This window comes from Delphinus delphis, chromosome 12 (assembly GCF_949987515.2).
Source record: "Delphinus delphis chromosome 12, mDelDel1.2, whole genome shotgun sequence".
NCBI lineage: Eukaryota > Metazoa > Chordata > Mammalia > Artiodactyla > Delphinidae > Delphinus > Delphinus delphis.
Window position 1 is genome coordinate 11185602 of NC_082694.2, and position 20438 is coordinate 11206039.

The 20438-nt window shown below is 53.6% G+C and overlaps 1 protein-coding gene across 1 annotated transcript; it reads right to left on the reverse strand.

The window, feature by feature from the left end:
• Nucleotides 1-2168: 2168 nt before the first annotated feature.
• MAL (mal, T cell differentiation protein) lies at nt 2169-20132 on the reverse strand. Its single transcript, XM_060027350.1, has 4 exons — nt 19974-20132; nt 7552-7719; nt 6209-6334; nt 2169-2846 (listed from the first exon to the last, which is right to left on the reverse strand). The coding sequence occupies exons 1-4, from the start codon at nt 20064-20066 to the stop codon at nt 2772-2774; spliced, it is 462 nt and encodes a 153-aa protein (XP_059883333.1). The 5' UTR covers nt 20067-20132; the 3' UTR covers nt 2169-2771.
• Nucleotides 20133-20438: the final 306 nt, after the last annotated feature.

The window sequence follows — 20438 nt, forward strand, 5'->3', positions numbered from 1 at the left end:
GGACTCGGCTGTGTGGCCTCCTGCAAGCCCTGCTGGCGGTCCGGGTCTGTCCCACATGCCCGGCTTCATCCCCCTCTGACGTCCTCCGCCCACTGATAGCAGGTCTACTACAAGGTCTTGTCTCACTGTCACTTCCTGAGAAGCAGCCAGAGAACAGACCCTCATGGGGACAGGTCTGGACACCTGAAGACAGTGAGTGAGCACAGGGCTTCAGGGACGGAAGAAGTTGGCCCCAGACCCAGCTCCAGTTCTCACCTGCTAAGTGAGTCTGTCTCCTTACCTGCACAAGGACAGTCATAGCTGTCTACTGTGGCCACTGGGAGGATGACAGGAGGCTCTCTACATGGGAGGTGCTTCCACAGTGTCTGACCCAAGCCAGGAGCTCCAAACACGGCAGCCAAGATGGTCACACAGTGCAAATTTGGGTGTTGGTGTGACCTGCCCTTTGGTCCAAGTCAGGGCCACCAAGCAGGCAACCTCTAAGGCATGTCCCACCTGCCCTTGGGGTGGCAGCCAGATGTGCCCCATAGGAGGTTCCCTTTTGCCCAAGACCCAGAGGCAGAGCTGAGGCATGCCAGCCACGAGAAGCTTTGGGGGGCAGACACCATCCCACACCTGGAGGGACCAATGGTCCCAGCACGCGGTAGGTGCTCAGTTGACGCCCAGTCTCTGTGATCGGAGGACCTTTCTGCTGTTGCCCAGCAGGCTTCTTCAATGCCCCCTTCCCCAGGCCACGTGGGTTCCTGGGAGCACTGCCCTTAGCAAGCAGCCCTGCCCACTGGCCAGAAGTTGTACCTGCGAACACTTCCTAAGTAGCTGGATGCAGATGGAGCTGAGCAGTGAGATGTACCGGCCGGGAGGCTGGACCAGGGTCTGCTGGGGGTGGGGAGAGGCGGGGTGGTCTGCATGAAGGAAGACAGGACCAGGAGAGGGCCTTTTCTGAGGCTGCCCACCCTTATTACACCCAAAGCAAGAGGAGGCAAATCGAATGCCCAGTGAAACTGCAAATTATAAAAATGACTCAGGATAGAAGGAATGAGAAGGTCATGTCAGAGAATCTTCTGCAAAGCTTGGGATTAATGAGGGTTTAGAATTAGACAGTTCCCAACTGAAAAAGGGAAAATAGAGAAAGAGCACATCAAATTTCCTTTAAAGAGGATAATTGAAAAAACACTGAGAAACGCTTGGGAAATTCGACTAAGCCTCTGGTTTCTTTTTTTTTTTGATGGGGTCGAATGTGAGCTTCTGTTAGCATCTTGGTGCGTGACGAAAAAATTGTAGACTTCCCTCAGTCAACACCTGGTAGCAAATTTTGTTAAACACGTGACAAACTTCCTATCATTTCTTAACTCGTATTTTTTCAGGATATAGCCCCAATCACCTTTTGCTCCTAATAATGTAAAATTTTACCTTAAATTTAAGTGGACTCGGTGAAAGTGGCCTTTTCTGGTACAATTACCCTGGGATAACAGCTCCTGAAGATACCACTGAGATCCAGTTTAGTCACAGGGTCCCCATGTTGGAAGGGGAGTAACACGTCCACTAGTCAGACCTCTGCTTGAGGCTTCAATCTTTGCTCTGCGTGCCCGCTAGCCAGCAGTCGTGCAGCCTCTGCATCTGCACCTCCACGCTGGAACGTGACCAGCTTTTGAGACACCTGTTCTGGCGTCCCAGCTCTAGAACATCATTACCTTCCTTTAATGAAGGATCATTTCGTAACGGGAGCGGAGTTTTCAGGATTCCTTGCTGAGTGCCCTCCTTCCTAATCATCCTTTCTCCTCCCGACCCAGACATCTCATACCTGAAAGGTAGCACTGCCACTTGTCATACTACTTCCTTTCACACTGTGGCCCGGTCCCCTTTCTCTCCAACAGTGTGGTCCAAGGAAATTCTAAAAACAGTTTCTTATCCACGTTCCTAATGGGAATAGAACATGGAAGATACTGCCCAGAACATTTCTGATCAACTTCATAGAGAGTGAGAAGAAACTTCTGCCCCTGTTTTCTTTTGGCTTAAGGATTTTCTAATTTAGCACGGACCCACCCCTCTGTTTTGTAGGAAAAAGAAGGGGTCACCCAGGCTGGTACTTGGTTAGTTTCCAGAGATGGCGAAGCCCTCTGACCTCCCTGGTTCCTGGGGAGGATGGGATACCCACGGTGGTCTCTCTGAGATGCAGTGGCTGGGCACACGGTCACCTGAACTGCCCTTTGATGCTGCCTCCAGAGATTTGGTCTAAACCAAGGATTCCTCAGAAAGCTGACATGATTGTGTTCTCTATGCTAGAGAATGAAAAAAAAACAAAAACTGAAAAACACCCACATGAAAGTATTGAACATAAAGGTACTTTATAAAGTATTTCAAAGGTTTATCACATCCCACTGTGGACATCTGCAAGTATTTGTTGGGTGATTTTTATTCCCCATGACAGGTAGAATATTCTTGAAGACAGAGAAACTTGCTGCAAGATGGACACTCAAAAGAGCCGGAGGAAAATTCCAGTAGACGGTTCTCACGATCCGGTCCAGGAGTCAGCAGTCCAGTTTTGTGGTCTCTCAGATCACGTTCCTCACTTCCCACTCCCACTGCCCCCTTTCAAATAGGAAACGATCTTGGAAAGACAGCTCAGTACTCTGACATGAAGGTATATGGGAGAGTAAACCTCTTTCTTTACCCACTATCAGGAACATTTCTGCATTCTAAAGTGTTATGCTGGAAGGCGGGCTGGTCAGTTAATAACCCTCTTGGTTTTCAGCTAAAGTTCTGCTGCTGCTTTAGGAAGACTTCCATCTGATTAAAGAAAACACTGCATGGACCACGTACAGCAGAGTGACTACGAATGAAAACACCTGAAAGCAAGATAAGTGACAATTAATGGCCGTGCATGGGGAGAGGGAAAGGCATGGGCTGTGCACACTGGGGTCGCCACGTGCATGGCTTGCGATCGACAGCCCTTACGTCTGTGGACTGCCACTGCTTCCCATCACACACGCAGATATGCCTTCCTGCAGAGCCTAGGTGCGACCCAGAACGCCCTCAGCACAGACTCCAGGTGACCTAATGATATACTGAACTTGGTGTGCAAGGTCAACTATTTGCCGTCACACATCATCATATTGGTACCATCCAACTGGAAACGAGGGTCCTCAGAGACCCTTCAAGTGATGATTGAAGGGCTCTTCATGGAAAACTTCCTGCCTGCACACCGATAAGACCAGAGTCCACCAGCTGTGATCCCCAGAGTCCACCAGCTGTGATCCCAGCGGCCTCGGCTAAGAGAGCCTGAACACATGGATTTGCCGCCTGGACGTGTTCAGACCCCGACCAGAATTTTATTCTAAGATTCTGAATTGCACAAGCATGGGCCAGGGAGCCAGGCCACAGGAAGTGAGGGACGGGGATGGAGAGGAGGGATTTTGAGCTTTTGGCAAAAGGAGGGAGCTTCCTGAGAAAGCTACTACTGGGAGCAGAGGCTGGGGAATGTGGCAAAAGGTCACTTTGTGCCCTGTCAAGGCTCTGACCTGCTGTTGTGCACCTGGGCACCATCTGTCCTATCACCCTGCTCTGGGTGGCCAGCCCTGAGGGCTGCCTGCTCCCAAGCAAATACCTGCACCTGGCTTGTGACCTTGGGAATAGGGTCAGGAGTTTCTAACCCAGGCATAACATCAGGGCGGCTACACTCCCGTGACTGTTGAAAATTCCCCTAAAATCAGCCGTAACTGTGCCTGCTCTTCCGCTGCCTCCACACCTGGGCGAACCCTCACCCTCACTGCCGGAGGCGGTAAGTAACCTGAGTTATTTAATAACCAAGGTAAGAAAATGTATCTGGGAATCAAATACCCTGTCTGAAGGGAGCAGTCACACACGAGTGAGAAGCCCCTCGAAGACCCCCCTGTGCATCAGGAGGGAGCAGTGTATTGTGTCGGGGACTCCGAGCCCAACGGAGACCCTTGGCAGGAGCACCTCAGAAGTCCCCACAGGAACAGGAAACACTTACTTTAAAGGGGGGTCAAGAAATGGCAAATGGAACATGGAGAGCCAGGGCCATGAATGGACATGAACTTAGGCCCTTAAAAACCCCTCTCCCTGAACAGCTGCCATTATTGCCCACCACAGTTAAGATCCAGAAACCTCTAGATTTCTCCAGAAATTTCCAGCTACTCTCAGGCAACTCTCACCAATCCCAGGGATCCCTCTGGTGCAGATTCTCTGCTGCCAGCCGAGGAAAGAGGGAGAAGCTCAGCTTTTGAGGCAAGTGAGGAGCCTCAGAGGGATGAGAGGAGGCCAGATGCTCCCAAAGGCCAGGGGTGTGCGGGAGGTCACATCCCCGGACTGCCGCAGCCCCGCCCCACCCTGAGACCATGGGAGGGGCATGTGGGTGTTGGGCAGGGTCTGGGGTTAAATCCTGAGCGTGTCGTCATGATCCCGTCTCCCATGTGCACGGACACAAACTGATGTTTTGAACAGAAAGGTGTGAGTTTCCATTGAACTGGGTTCATATTTCCCCCGGGGGGCTCCAGCCCAGCGTTTCCGTCCGCTGGCAACGTGTGGATTCCTGGTTCCAGCCCTGCTGACTTTGCCTGGGCCTCCTCATGGTTCTCCAGCTCAGCTCCCAGAGACGTGGGGATGTGATCCGTCGTGGCAGGGATAAATAGATGTTGGTACGGTCCTCAGTGGAGCACTAAACAGCACAGAGGACGAACCTCTGCATCCCCACCCAGCAGTGTGGAGGAGCCTCACGAACGGGAGGCGAAGAGAGAGAAGCCAGACACGGGAGAAGGCGCGTCACGCTCATGAGAATGCAAAGCAGGGGAAGTGGAACCTGAGCTGGAAACCAGGCCAGCGCTTATCCTCAGTCCAGGGGCCCAGTGACCGCAGCGGGACAAGAAGGGGCTGCTTGTCATGTTGTTTCTTAACCTGGATGCTTTGCTACACGGAGGGCTTGTGAACTATGAGTCATGGGTGCATTATGGGAATGCATCAGGTTGTACCCGTGCTTCCAGGTCACCTCCCTGGATGCCTGTTTATGCTGCATTTTGATGGAAAGTAAAAGGGAGAAGTCAGAATAGGGTAGAGCCTGGTAGAGCCCAGTGGTTCCCAACTAGATATCTGCCCAGTGGGCAGGTCATTCACTCCCCGCTCCTGCGTTGCTCAGTCAAGGGCTGGCCCACTACCCACATTCCATCTCCATTTCACTGCCCTCTTCTGCAGTAATTTTACAGAAACGATTGTCAAATGCCTGGCTGATGTCTGTTCAGAGACAAGACTTCTGGGCTTGGGATGGGGGAGGTGTGTGGGGGTTCTCTTGTGAGGGGGCGATGAAATAGTCATTTGAAGGTGACGGAGGAGGCAGATGACCAGTCTCCCAAGAGAGGGAAGAACACCCAAGGTGCTGCCTGGCTGTGCTCCTGGTTAGGAACCAGCCACCTTGGGAGATGAGCCCACACGGGGGAGGGGCCCACACGGTGGGACATTTGAGGGGATGCCAGGAACCAGGAGGTGGCCATGCTAACGGAACTGGAGAGCGGCTGGGAGCTGAGGGGAGTGTGTGGCTTCCCCAGGGAAGGGGGTGGGCCCCTGGGGACCAGCAGACAGGCTTTGAGGAGCTTTCCCCCAGACCCCTCCCTCTGGGGACAGGAAGGACACGCTCACTAACCCCCTTCCCAAAGCCCAACTGCGCCCACCCTGTGGGTTTTCTCTCAGCCTCTGCTCTACCCTTCCCAAAGAGAGGCGGGGGTGGCACAGATTTGGCACCTGGGGCGGACGTCTCGTGGTGTTTCATCACATCTGACCTTGGGTGACCCTGGGGCAGGTTGTGCACGCTCTTAAGGCCCTAGTTCTCCATCTGTGAAATGGGTATAACGGCACCTCCCTCCTAGCAGTGTCGTGAGGGGTAAGCAAGATTGTTCACAAGGGCCCAAGACAGTGCCAGGCCCCACGGTCATGTCTCCTCCCGCATCCGCCTCAAAGCCCAACCAGGCTTGGACCCCTGGGCAGTGCAGGCCTGGGCAGTGCAGCACTGGCTGATGGCTGAGGGAGTCTGGGGCACATCATTTCCCTTTTCTGAAGCTTTGTTTCTTCAGAAATGAGGAGAAGGTTTATTTTATTCAAAATTTAGTGAACTAAAAAAATGCGGGAGGGCCCGGGCAGCCTTCCACTCAGAACCTTTTCAGTGGGAGCTGTGAACAGGGCAAATTGACTGGGGACTCACCACAGCAGCGATGTTTTCATGGTAATGTTTGTAGGTGAAGCCCACTTGCAGCTCGATGGCGGCCAAAGCTTCCAGGACAGAGGCACCAAAGTAAAACAGGGAGGCGATACAGTGGTAGGCTGCATCCTGCAGGGTGAGAAAAGGCCACTAGACAGGTGGGGCACCCAGATATGGAGACGTGGGGCAGCTGTGGTCCCAGCAGGTCCTGTCCACCCCTCAGATGATGGGGGACCCACCCCAGGACCAGGTCCCCCGTCATCATCTGCTACTCCTTTGACACCCCCCAACCCAGCCCCCCTCCTCAGAGACATTGATTAACCAGAGCGGCCGAGCTGAGTTATCTCACTGGTTTGGGGCCAGAGTAAGGACTTTGATGGAGGAAGGATACTGCTCTCCCTTGAGGTGGGATCTAGTAAGGGGTGGGGAGGTGGCCCTTTGGGATTGGTAGAAATTGGTTCTGGACCTGAGAAGTGTCAGCTGCAGTCACAGTCCCCAGTTCGGGTGTGGCCTTGGTGGCCAATACAGAGTGAGAGGCTCAGGCCGTTTTCACTGTTGTGGTGTTGTTAGCTTTTTCTTGGGGGGAGCCAGGGATTGGGGCTCCAGGTATGTTTTAAAAGCAGAAAAGCGCTAGAACAGGTTTTTGAGTAGTTACGATTTGGAGGTGGTTTCTAAGGTCTAGGTTGGAGGCCCTTTGAGACTAAGAGGCCTGGCTAACAGCCCCACCCCCTTCCAGGGGAGGTAAGGGCAGGTGGCCCACGTGTAAGTTTACCCCCTTCATGGGCCTCAAAGCAGAATTCATGTGCAAGAGCGATCATAGGCCTTCCCTCTTCCTGGGCCAAGTCCCTCTCTGGTGACCCTGCTCTAGAAGGTGGTGACTGAGAGCCGGGCAGTGAGCGTGGCCTCACGCTGGGCAGCCAGGACCAGCCCCCAGCACCCTGTCCCCTCCCCCGAAATGGAAGCCAGCCCTTCTGGGTGGTGGGTGATGCCAGCTGGCCCCTGGCAGGTGCAGGAGGTACAGGGAGGGTTGTTGGGCTGCCGGTTTGCATGAAAAGGGCGTTCACCCGGGAGAAAGCAGAGCAGGCCCGCAGAGGATCAGGCGGTGACAGTGACAGTCCGCTTCTGCCTTTCACCTCTGCCCGACCTCCTGCGGCGGGGAGCCCTGGGCTGCTATGGGCAGCTCGGATCTGAGGGCCTGCCCGGCTCAGCCTTGGCGCATGGGTGGGAGACGTGTACGGGGCACCTCACCCAGCACCGGCCAAGCCAACCTGCCAGGGGCGACGCTCCGATGCCGCACCCCACCCCCACCCCACCCCCACCTCAAACATCGCAGGACCGGGACTCACCAGGGTGATCCAGGAAGTTCTGCTGCCGTGGGCACCAATTAGGTACAGGAAGAGCAGTAGAGTGGTGGCTATGAAGCAAGACACAGACGTGAACATGACCCAGCCCTGGATCAGTGGGATGGGCACATGGGACGAGGCAATCAGGATCCACACCAGCCCCCCAAAGACCTGCAGAGGGAGGGAGAGGAGGGGTGAGGGTCAGACCGGGAGAGCCCACACCCAGGCAGGACCAGACCCAGAGGTCACGCTGGGGAACCGGGGGCACGCTATAAATGGTAACTCAGTCAATCCTCACAACATCCCTGGGAGTGTGGTACTGACCCATTTGTGAGATGGGGAGACAGAGGCACCTTTGAATTAAACATTTGTTATCCCCCCCCCCCAAAAAAAAATGTGTTATCCCTAGAAAGGACTTAGGCCATCCAGTGTTTTTTAGTAGAAGGGCAAACTCTGAGATTATATCCTTCCTAGTATTTTTTATAGACAAATATCCTTTTTGTTTTGTTTTGGCCACGCTGCACGGCTTGTGGCCCAAGGCTTGAACCCGGGGCCATGTCAGTGAGAGCACTGAGTCCTAACCACTGCACCACCAGGAAACTCCCCCAAATATTCTTTCTTTTATAAAATGGTAGTGGCCAGCTGATTCTTTTGGTCTTTACTTGGCAAAACAAATTAGCCATACTATATCATTAGCATTTAAGAAAAAAACTTGACCTTTAAATCCCCAAGTCCCAGAAGTTCTCTGACTTTTGGAGATGGGGTTGGAGTGGGGAGGGCCCAGGTCAGCCTGGTCTCCTCAGAGGTGGGAGAAGCATTCCTCCCCCTGTCATTATCCAGAAGACATCCCACTTGGTATCCTCAGGGTCAGGGAGCCCCATGTTTTCAAGAGAAGCATAAGAACAGACTTGGGGTTCATAATCTCAATGGTATAGTCCGGCTCCCCCTGTGGACAAGGTACAACCCAAGCTGGGATTTCCTGTACTTGTCTTCCATTCTCCTTGTCCCTCTCCATCCCAGTGAAGTCACCTCAGCCTCCTCCACCGACCCCACCCAGAGAAGGACTGGGCTGGGACACGGGTGGAGATAGTCACAGGGTCCAAGGTACTGCAGAGCTTAGCGCCATCCTCCTGAGGGTCTGGGGGCTGAGGACGGGCTGCCCTCCTAGCCCTGCATTCCCTGGGGTGTAAATGCATGTGGTACCCTGACCTTGTCTCCCTGCACCTGCTGCCCACTTGCTGGGTAAGAGATAGCACTTCCCCAGGTGTTCTCTGAGCCTCTTAGCTGAGAAGCTTCAGGCGACCATCACATTTGGGTAGGAAAATCAGTGCAGTGAAGAATCTGGAGTTATCAAAACCAAGTTGGGTCTGATGAATCATATGTGGGCATCTCTGATCAGAAAATTCCTCTACTGATGACTGAGAGGCAGTGGGACACACTTCCCAACTTACAATAAGTGGAGCAAAATCGATTAAATAAAAATCCTCAGACTGCTGTAGAGTAAGAGGTGTGTAGACTCACCCATAGTTGCCTTTAAGATCAAACACATTGCCGGGACTATTTCATAAGGGACGCTTAACAAAAGGATGTGATCGTGCCGATGGCCGAGACAGACTTGGCTTTAGAAGGCACGGAGTGTGGCATGGAGAAGAGGGTGGAACTGGCTTGCCCATCTTGGGAGCAGAGGGCTGCTGGCACACGGCGTGAGAGGGCCTCTCCGCCGCATCTGCTGGAGGATGCTGTAGCCTGTGGTTCCACCTGTCGGGCCCTGGCTGGAGGATGCTGTAGCATGTGGTTCCACCTGTCGGGCCCCGGCTTCCTCCACTGTAAATGGCACCTGGCAGCTCACTCCGCACGTTGCCGGCTGGTGCGAACCGCGTGAGTGTGAAGCTTCTGGCCCTGTGCCCCCTCACCCCCCAACAGCAGAGGGAAGTCTGCTCACTCAGGATGCCGGCAGCCCAGTGCAGACAGACGTAGAGTCAGCCAGAGACAGCACAGGACGATTGGGCAAGGCAGTCCCGACTGGGACACGGCCCCAACTGAGTCTTGAAGGGAGAGGTGGACTTAGGCCAGAAGGTCAGGACGAGGCTTTCCAGGGGAGGAAAGGGTACATGCCAAGCCCAAAGGATGCTGCAGCAGCAGTGAGGGCTTGGGAAGGCCGTGAGTTGGCACGAGGTTGGGGAACAAGGAGGGGCAGGGAGTGCGGCTTGAGGAAGGGTGACCTTCACACAGGACTGATCGTTGGGCCACCTCAAAGGCGTGCCAGGCCCTGCTCAGTGGAAAGCCGAGATTCAGCATGAATCACGGGGCAAAGCCAGTGCCTGCCTCACTCCACCTACAAAGTTTGCAGAGAGCAAACAGAGCAAGTACAGTACCCACACCTAGGAGATAAGGCATCCCAGGCAGGGAGCGTCCACTGCACCCTGGCCTCAGAGCCCTGCTGGCCAAATATTTGTCCAGAGCAAAGGGGTAGGTGAGGGTTCAAGCACTTCCCTTCCTAAAGAGAGCCCGGAGGGGCTCCCAGCTCTCAGGAAGCACGCTGAGAGGCAATCGTTTTGACACATCAGTTACACAGGTGGAGGCATGGCCCCAGTTTCCGTTCATCTCCGTCAACAGGCCAGATTCCCACCACCCTCACCTGCGCCCAGGTCACCGTCTTGCATAACATCTCTTAGCTGAGTGGCCCGAGAGTCACCAGACTTGAGCTCGCTCTCTGGGTCCCAGATCCCCACGCTAGAAAACGGGGGTGGGGCCTGGACTAGGGCTCAGTGGTCCTCAGCCCTCACTCTGCACTGGAATCGCCTGGGTCACCTCGAAAACCCCAGTGCCCAGGTCTCATGCCAAGGAGAGAAGCAGAGTGATAGGACAAGAAGCAAACATCCCAGGCTCTTTGCCAAAGGCTTTGGAGTATGTTTCCATAACACAAGCGGTCCATGGATGGAGTTTTGGTAACTCCTGTCAAACAAGGAGAAATGGTTCCTGTCTCCAACGTCCAGCAATGCCGGCCAAGAGGCCTCTCCAGTTCCTCACTGGCTCTGATCCAAAGTTTCCTTTCCTCTCCTTAAGCCTCCATCCCTGTCTTGCTCTGAACGTGAGAGTCGCTCGTCCTTGGGTGTCCTCTAGACACGGGGACACAGCCTCAGTATCCATGAATGGGGTGGAGCTGGGGATCTGAGGCCTCTACCCACCCTGGTGTTTCAGGCCTGGAAACCGCCCATCTTTCATTCAGTGTGCCTGTGGAGGCTGAGCAGAGGTGAAGTTCTGTAAGAACCAAGGATATCGTACAAATCCAGACAAAAAGTTTCCAAAGACTTAAAAAAGTTTTAATCTGCGGCCTACCCCATCACATGATTTTTGTGAAAACAATTGCCTCAGGAGATGGTCTTGGGGAAGGTCTCACGTGAACTCAAGAGTAGGTTCTTTCTTTTCTTTTCTGAATTAATGCAGAGGAGGCAGGCCAGGGTGGTTAAGGGTATAGACTTCAGAATTACTGAATCTGAATCAGCTCTGCCACATTTTGCTGGGTCACTGGCTGTCTCTGGGCAGGTTACTTCCTCTCTGGTCCCTATCTGAAAAATAGTGATAGCAGTAGTGCCCACCCAATGGGACCGGGGTGAAATGAGTTTATATCTACAGGTGCCTGGCACACGGCGAGTGCTCTAAGTACTTGTTGTCATAACTGTCGTACGATGGGGCGAAGCCTCTCCTGTAACCACGTGAAAACCCCAGTAGGTCAAGATCTCAACTTGCACAATTATCCCGCCCCCAGACCTTGTGGGGACCCAGAATTTTAAAATAACTTCAGAAGCATCAAAAAGAGAAAAACCTAAAATCTCCCAGAAATCAAAAGCTGAGGAAAATGTGTCTGCCTCTGCCAAAGGGAACACAAAGGACATAAAAATATGCGAAAGCCTTCCTTCCAACAATGAGCTCCGGTTACAGAAGTGGGAAAAGGACTCCTCCGGCACATTCTTGAGATTGGTAGGGTGTCTCCATTGCTTGTGCAGGGCTGAGAGCTCTGGGTCCACAATTGTCCAGTGTTTTTGTGGCAGGACTTGGATCATGGAGTTCAAGGCAGAAGAATCGCTCAAATTCTCTGAATATTTTTCTGGGGCTCATTTTACTCTGTCAGGGTCACCACAAGCAGGCAGTCTTCCCATAACAAGGCAAGACGTGACCCAAGGAGGACGTCCACGTGGGGCTGTTCACACACATACCCGGTAGTAAGTCCCTCGGGGCCCAGTGTCAGAATTCCCAAGCTCCGAGGGCACGGTGTGGTCTTGAAGGTCACATGCACGTGAACAGGAGCTTGTGCCCTGAACTCTTGAGAAGGGAACTGGCCACAGAACACAGGTGGCGCACCCAGCCCTGAGCAGTCCTGCTACTTCGGTCAGGTGGGCAAAAACCACCTCCCCAGGAGGGAGAAGAGAGATGGACACACCGATGAGACTTGTCCCGGCTGCCGAGAGCTCCGAGCCCTTAGGTGCTCTCCCAAGGCCACCAGGAAGAGCGACTCCAGTTTGTGTTTCTGGAAGTGTCTCTATCCACTGAACTCTTTTGGCAGTCAGGGGTCACTGCAATGCTGGGAGGGCCTATGCAGGTGACTTGGCCAGTAGAGTAACGGTGTTCCAGGAGAAGCAGCAGTCCCAGCTCTGAGCCTTGGTTGACTAAAACAAGCAGTCGTTCCGTGACTTAGAGCAGAGGGTGTTTTCTTGTGCGTGTGTGTCTGGAGGCTGAGCTACTGCAGGGAAGGGAATAGGCACCAGGTCAAGAGGACTTAGGCAACAGGCAGCAGGAGAGTATAGAGAGAGGGAGGTCGGAGCACTGAAATCTTCCCCAAGACCCACAAAAAGGGGTCTGAGGGGGAGGCTGGGGGCTCTTCCTGTTCTGAAAAGCAGAGACAGCAGGAAGCAAACGCTAGTTCTCATATGAGCCCCACCACCCTTGTATGGAGGAACTGGGCTCCCAGCAAGTAAGGAAAGCCTTCCTTCACCTGCTCACTTACTCAGCCACCCATTCATTCATTCATTCACTTATGCATTTAACAGATACTGAGAGGAAATGGCAGCACTGGGGGCAGGTATGTCCAGGGAGACAGACTTTATTCAAAGACACACCAGTAAATGGAGCCCATCTCGCCCGTCCTGGCCTCTCTCCTCCAGTCTTGCTGCCGAGTCCCACTCAAGCAGCTCTGGGGCCACCAAGGGCAGAGGCAGGTCCTGGTGAGTGTCAGGGCCCCAGGGAGGGTGACCAGCTGAACACCTCTGCCAAGGAGAGGGAAGGAGCCCAGAAATTTGCACAGCGTCCTCTCCTTGGACTGCATGGAGGTGTCTGGGGCAGGTCAGAGATTCTCTCTGTGGGGACCCTCTCCCCCTCTGCCAACTGAGGAGTCTGACCTCTGAGTCTATTCCCATGGTGAACGCCAGGAATGCCGCTGAGGCTTCGTGACTCAGTTTACCTATGCCAGGTGCTCTGCCCTCCTGGTCCCATTGTCAGCAGGCTCCTTCCTTCTGGGGAACCATCATTACATGACCATCCCAATATAGACTTAGATAATGTCCCTTTAATCTGAGGGTGAGACCAGGACTCAGGGGACCTTGAGTCTGTTTGTGAAGAGGAGGATAGAGGTCTGGGATTCAAAAAGACAGGGTGTGGGTTCACGTCTGTAGTTGATATTAACAGGGTGAGTGTGGACTGGGAAGTGGCCCCCCGTCCAGGCCTGAGTCCCTCTTCCCTCAGGTGAGTACCCACCCCGCCTCTCTCCATAGCACTGGTCATTAGCATGTGGGGGTACGTCTCCCCCTTCCCCCTGTCCCTCTCTTTCTGCCCCCTCCCCTCCCAGCCTGACTGTATTCTAATAGGAACCAAGGCTCCAGTGTGGAATTTCAGGTCAGCTGAGACTGGCCGTGTGGCCCTTTTTCTCACTGCACATGCACATCAATGTGTGATGGCTGGTGCCAAGGCTTTTCTTTTAGTTCCTACATGTATGTTCCAGGTCCTAGGACCTTGGTGTATTAAAATGATTCAACACAAGGGTTGTTTTGCCCCAGCATGAACAGAATATTTTTCACATGGTGGGAGGGACAGAGAATCAAGGCCACTACGTTACCCTAGGAAGTAGTTATGCCACTAGAAGCTACCCATCCAGAAGCTACCAGGAACCACGGCTTCCCACCAGAATGCAGAAGACAGGTCAGAGCCTCACAATGCAGAGAGTACCAGGGCCCTGCTGCGTGCTCTGAGGAATAATCTGGAACCCGTGAGGAGTTGGCCCACACCTACCCAAGGCATCAGTGCTTCAGGGACCAGGGCTGTCATTCACCTGCTGTCCTCACATTCATGCGCATCCGGAGAGAGCACCTGCTGGGGCCTCTCATCAGTGCCTGACCCTGGTGGCCTCTGGTCCAAAGCACCAAGTCCAGGGACCTATACTTGAGAGCCAAGAAGAAGCGCAGCTGGGCTTGTATCAGGGGTGGAAGCCAGGGCTCAGCACGGAATCCAGGGGGAGTCAGTCCCCAGCCCCCATCCAGGTCCAGACTGGCTGGCCCCATCCTGCCTGGAGGCAGGCCCCAGGTGGCCCAGTTCCCATGCCCAGCCCTTCCCTCAGATAAAGTGTCCTGAGTCCAGAGCAAAGCCAAGCTATTCCTTGGGTAAAGAAGATGTGGTACATATATACAATAGAATACTACACAGCCATTAAAAAGAGCGAAAGAATGCCATTTGCAGCAACATGGATGCAACTAGAGATTGTCATACTAAGTGAAGTAAGTCAGAAAGAGAAAGACAAATACCATATGATGTCACTTACATGTGGAACCTAAAATAGGGCACAAATGAACCTATCTACAAAGCAGAAAAAGACTTATAGACATAAAGAATAGACCTGTGGTTGCCAAGGGGGAGGAAGGGAGAGGGATGGACTGGGAACTTGGGGTTGGTAGATGCAAACCATTACATTTAGAATGGATAGACCACGAGGTCCTACCGTATAGCACAGGAAGCTATACCCAGTCTCCTGGGATGAACCATAGTGGAAAAGAATATTTTAAAAAAGAATGTCTGTATGTGTATAACTGAGTCACTCTGCTGTACAGCAGAGATTGGCCCAACGTAAATCAACTATCCTTCAATTAAAAACAAACAAACAAACAAAAAACACAAGCTATTCCTAAGGCTCTGCAGAACCAGCCTTGGCTGGTAGCACAGCACACGTCCCCAACGCGCCCTGGCAGCCAGCATGGAGGGAGTGGGTACAACAGCCACCCTTTGTCCTGGCCTGACTTGAGTGTGAGCTGTGCCTTGCAGGGGCATCTGGAACCCGCCTACTCTCTTCTGAAAGCACTCGGACAGACAGTGGGGCCCGTCTGCGTCGAGTTGCGGGTGACCTATGGAAAGCGTAAAAGCAATCTTTTTCAAGGCAGCTTGGTTGTGACGACATACGCATGAGGATGCTGGAGCTGAGCTGCGTCATCACGCTTAGCGGTTTCCAGAGAACAGCTCAGTCACTGATTTCGGATCAAAGCAGGCCTCCCATTCTTGAAAACCTGGAAAAGTCACTTCTCAGCTCCAAGGACAAACCCCTGAGAACCTCTACCTGTAATTCTTCCCCTCCCTTTAGAGAAGAGGAAAGGAGAAAACCCAGTAGTACCCTTACCTCCTTCTAAACAGCTCCAGGGAGGGGCCTGCAACACGAGGAGAGACACAGGGCCAGGAGTCAGTGGGCACAGCCAGGGAAGGGAGGCTCTGCCACCGTCCTGCGCTGGCAGCAGGGCCGGCCCGCACTCTCTGGTGACTGTAGGAGAGGTCCCTGGCTGGGGCAGCAGGACTGTTTCCCCAGGAGCAGAGAGGGTGCTTCCGCCGAGCCCAGGAGAACCTCAGGGCACCTGGCTTCTTGCCCAAGCCTTTCACTGAGAGCCACCTCCAGTATCGTGTCGCCCATTTAACGTTGAGGGGTAGACGGGCCTCCCGTCGACCACTCCAAACCTAGCTGGATGATGCGGGCCGTGCAGTGCTTATCAAATGCAGATTCTTGGGCCGGCCCAGGACCTAGCGACTCAGGACCTCCAGGGTGTTTTTGACAATAAGGCCTAGTCAGCTGTGAGCTCCCCAGTGGCTCCGAGCTGTCCCTTCACTCCCTTTGGGGGAGAAGAGGGAACCAGGCCTTGCCCAGGGCTGCCAGGTGGGCAGTGGGGTCCCTTCTGCCGTAGACGGAAGTTCATCGTGGGTGTTTGGGTGAATGCAGGAACCTGCGAGAGCTCTGCTGTCACTGCAAGAAGTACCACTGGAGATGGAGGTACCAGGCGAGCTGCCTCCCCTCTCTGAGCCTCAGTTTCCCCCCACCTCTTGAAAACTAGGTTTCTGTGATTCCACATCTCTCATCTCCTAGGGGTCCTCGTGCTGCCTTCCCAGTGTAGCCAGAACGTGGACCACCCGTCAGAAAAGTGCTTTGTCATCCTGCCCCCCCTCCCCCCCAGTCCCAGGATTTTTCTGGTCACTCTCAAATAATAAAAAGTCCCCAGTCACTTTGGGTCCTAGAAGCAGTCTCATTTCAGTAACTACTATGTCCAGTTCACTGTAAGAATCGACACTGCCAGCTGATTCCGGGTGGCTTCCAACTCCCACCCCCGCCCCCCAAAGGGCACACTCTGAGGTGCGCACACTCTTTCCAAAGAAATGTTCTCTCAAGGTCCAGCCATTCTATCAGCGGCTCCATCTCTAGCAGGCTGGGGAAGAGGCAGTTGGGTTAAAGATTATTACATAACCTGTTTTCAGGTATCCCCTTCACAAGTTTCGAAAGGGAGGCGTCTCTCCCGGCACTTGGGGAGACCAGAGTTGGCCAGAGCTGAGACAAAAAACATCCTATGTTAACATCCCATTTTCTGAACATGTCCCAAGTGTCCCGAAGCCCCTGGCTTAGAGGGAAGACGAGGATGGGGAGACAGAGCCTTGGCTCCAAAAGGAAAAATGTCCTTGGGTGGCAGTGCGGGAACAGACCAGAAGCAAAGCCCTAGGCGGAGTTGTTGTGGGAGGGGGGACACTGGGCGTTCCACCTGCACCTGAATGGGGGTACACCTGTGACCCCACCGCCTGCAACAGCGGCATGGCCTCTGCGGCTCTGGGGTGCTCACGGGGGCAGGGTCACACCACCTGGTTGGGCCTGCCTTCCCCTTCCCGTGAAGACCCTGCAACTCTCAGAAGTCAGGAGCTCAGGGGTAGGGGTGCAGGGCCAGAGTTAAGCTGCCCTGCGCCAGCCCGAGCTACCAGCCTTCCCTGCTCTGTGGGCATGTCTTGGGAGCTGGGCAGAGCTCCACCCTCAGTCCTGGAGGCTGAAAGTTTGGCATCTGCACCTCCCAGGCTATTGGGAGGTCAGGCATGAGAATACAGACTGGGAGTAATCAACGACTCGCTGGACCACAGAGTTAAAAAATAATCAAGCATTTCACACCCTCTGGACTAGCAGAAAATTACAAAGTCTGACTCTACCAAGTGTGGCAGGATGAGGAACAATGGAGACTTTCGTAAGCCGCTGGTGGGGTCAGGAAGTTATACAATATGGGGACCCTCTTTACGAAAGCACGCAGAGTGAGTCAGAGTCTTGGAAGGGTACTGAGCAAGCGGGGGTCCTGAGCTTAATTAAGCTTCATCAGCTTCCTGGAAACTTCACTTCTGGCTGTGTACGTTGTAACCCTTTTGGACATCAGTGTGCTAACATCTGGGAAAACAAGGGTGTGCATTCCCTATGACCCAGCAAGTCAAATCTCTGTGTGTTCCCACAAGAAATTCCCAAAAGTAAAGAGGCAAATACAAGGATGTTCTTTGGCGGTTCCAGCTGCGCTATCAAAATGCAACACGTTGGAAATTGCCCAAGCGTCCATCAACAGAAGACTGAATAAACAGTGTCAACATGTATAAAGCTCAGAACAAGGGTGCACGAAAAGCATGTTGCAGAAGGATGTGTACGGGGTGACAGTACTTTCAGAAAGCGAGAAAAAATATACAACCACACCGTGTGTAGTCATGGGTAGTTAGGTGTGCAGTAAAGGTCTAATCTTGAACAAACATTCAGCCCAGGGGTCGTCCTGAGGCTGGAGGGAGGAGAGATAAGGTAAGATCATAGCAAAATACCCAGGGGGCTTAGATGTCCTCTGAAAGCCCCATTTCCTTAATACTGAGAGTAAATAAGGCAAAATACTAAGATTTGACAAAGTTGAGTGTTAATTACATGGATGCCTATTAAAGTATATATACTTTTCTGTCATTTTTGAAATAGTTCTTACTTGAAAAAATTTGATTTGAAGTTGGTACAACAGAAAACTAACCATTTAAAATGGACCAGTTCGATGGCATTTAATACACTCACGATGTGGTGCAACCATCACCGCTAACTCCAAGACCTTTTCATCACCCTGGAAGAAAAGCCCATACCCATTAGGCTGCTCCCAATTTCCCTCTCCTCTCGGCCCCTGGCAAACCACCAATTTGTGTCCTGTCTCTATAGACTTACCCATTCTGGACGTTTCAGATAAATGCAGTCATACGCTACGTAACCTTTTGTGCCTGGCTTCTTTTACTTAGAACAGTGTTTCAGTGTTTATCAACATGTATCAGTACTTCATTCCTTTCTACAGCTGAATAATATTCTGTTGCATGGAATATTACAGCTTGCTTATCCATTCACCCGTTGATGGGACATTTGGGCTGTTTCCACCTGTTGATTATTGTGACACACATGTTCATGTACCTGTTCAGGTCAGGGCAAGAGGAGGAGGGTGTGCTAGAGTCTTTTGCATGAAGCCCGATTAACACACTTAAAAAAAATATTTATTTATTTGACCATGCCGTGTGGCTTGCGGGATCTTAGTTCCCCAGCCAGGGATTGAACCCGGGCCCCTGGCAGTGGAAGCACAGAGTCCTAACCACCGGACTGCCAGGGAATTCTCAACACACTTCCTTATGATTCTTGTTATAATGCTCCCCAAACAGCTACAAAGGCAGAGTAAAAAACTCATTAGGGCAACTCAAGAGATACGAGCAAGTCGTTTTGTTGCTTAAAAATCTCTCTGCCCCATCTCACCTCCAGCCATCATCACTTACAGTCACCAAATGCTGCCTTTGTAAGTACAGTAGCCTCTGAAGAAACCACCTGTTACTCATTTTCAGGCTAAGTGCTACTGGAAGCGCAGAGATGAGCCATTTGGGGAAGGAATGTTCCAGTGACTGCAAGCCCCTTCCACTCTGGGCCTGGGTGTCCCTATCTATAAATGGTGTGGCTCAGCGTAGAGGTGTCCAGGGTGTCTCCTAGATGTCACTTCCTTGATATGGTACCATCAAGCAAACTTAACCCCCGCTTCCCTTTCCCCCAACCCTCCATGGATGACAGAACCTGATCCCTTTGTTGTTCACACCCTCCCTGACCGTCAGGAGATAAGAAGCTGGGGTCCCGTTTTTAAACAGGCTTGGACGTTTTCTTTTCCAGCTGACTCTCCAGGCAGCCACTTCTGCGGTGGGGACGCAGGGAAAGGAGTCTCGGAGCCCGTGGAACGGCACCCACAGAAGAAATACCGCACCCGCTCCCCCCACCCCCTTAGGTGAGGCCCTGGGGCCCTGGGGAGTTTAGGCTGAAGGCGGGTCTGAAGCCTCCCGGCAGTGAGCACTTTACAGGAGCCCAGAGTAGGAAGTGCTCTCCTGCAGCCGTGCGAGGCTGTGCGGCTCCAGTGTAAGGAGGGACCAGCCGCGGTGCAGAGGTCTACAGACCGCTCAAAGTCAGCCAAGGCCGGGGACGGCTCTCACAGGTCCCTCTCCCCTCGCACACCCCACACTGGGCACCATGGCTGTGGCGGAGCAAACGACAGCGTGTTTTATTAGTTCCAGATCAAAGTTGTCGCAAATACCTTCACCAGAGACGTTCAAGAGAAAATAATCCGGATTCGGCTCCTCCTATGACACCAACCCAATCTCCACAGTTCGCTTGGTAATCCTCAGGTTTCTTTTGATGATTTTTAAATTTTGAAGCAAAATCCTAACCCTGGAAAGAGCTGGGCCCCTCTACAGGGACGTCGCTCTCCAATAAGGGCTTCCTCTGCTCGGCCCATGGGAGGCAGGTCGGGAGCGCAGCATCGAAACCGGCGCGCAAAGAGTGGACCGGGGCCGGCTTCGGATATCTGACCCGTGTTGCGAGTTCGTTTTTTCCACCTAAGTCTTGGAGACGGTTTCCCCATGGCCGTTAGCTAGAAGGGGCCAAAGTATTACTGCGGGGTGGGCGTGCGGGAGAGTCTTTCCTCCCCGGGCCCGGCTACCGAGGCTCAGGGACCCTCGCTGCTTGCGGATCAGTCGGCGCGCTGTGCGGATCCCCCAGGAGAGTGCGCGGCACGACCCATCCCATCCCGCCCTCCCCGGCGCGGGCGCGGGGCGCGCCAGCCACTCACAAACTCGAAGATGAAGAGCAGGTCCGGCAAGGTGATGAAGACCGCGAAGCCGCTAGGCAGGCTGCTGCCACCCGACGCCGCTGAGGGGGCCATGCTGGTGGGCTGGCGACGGCCTCGGAACAGGACGCGCGCAGCTCTGGCTCTGCGCTGAGCGCTCGCTTGCCCGGCGGAGCTCAGTGGCCAGGGCGCCCCCGCGCGCGGGTTAAGAGCAGGGGCGCCCCTGACGAAGAGGGAGGAGCCCCGGCCGCCGCCCGGCCCCCGCCCTAGACTGAGGGGCACCCCAAGGGACCTGCCCAGCGCCAAGGGCGCAGCCCTGAACCACCCTGAGGTTGGGGCGGGGGTTTGACTCCTGATTCCCACGTCTGGGCGCCACCTCCCACCCGGAGCCAAAGCTACCGCGGTGAGGCGCTTCGCACACTTCGCACACTTTGCACTCTGCAGGTGATCGCCATTTCTTAAGAATGA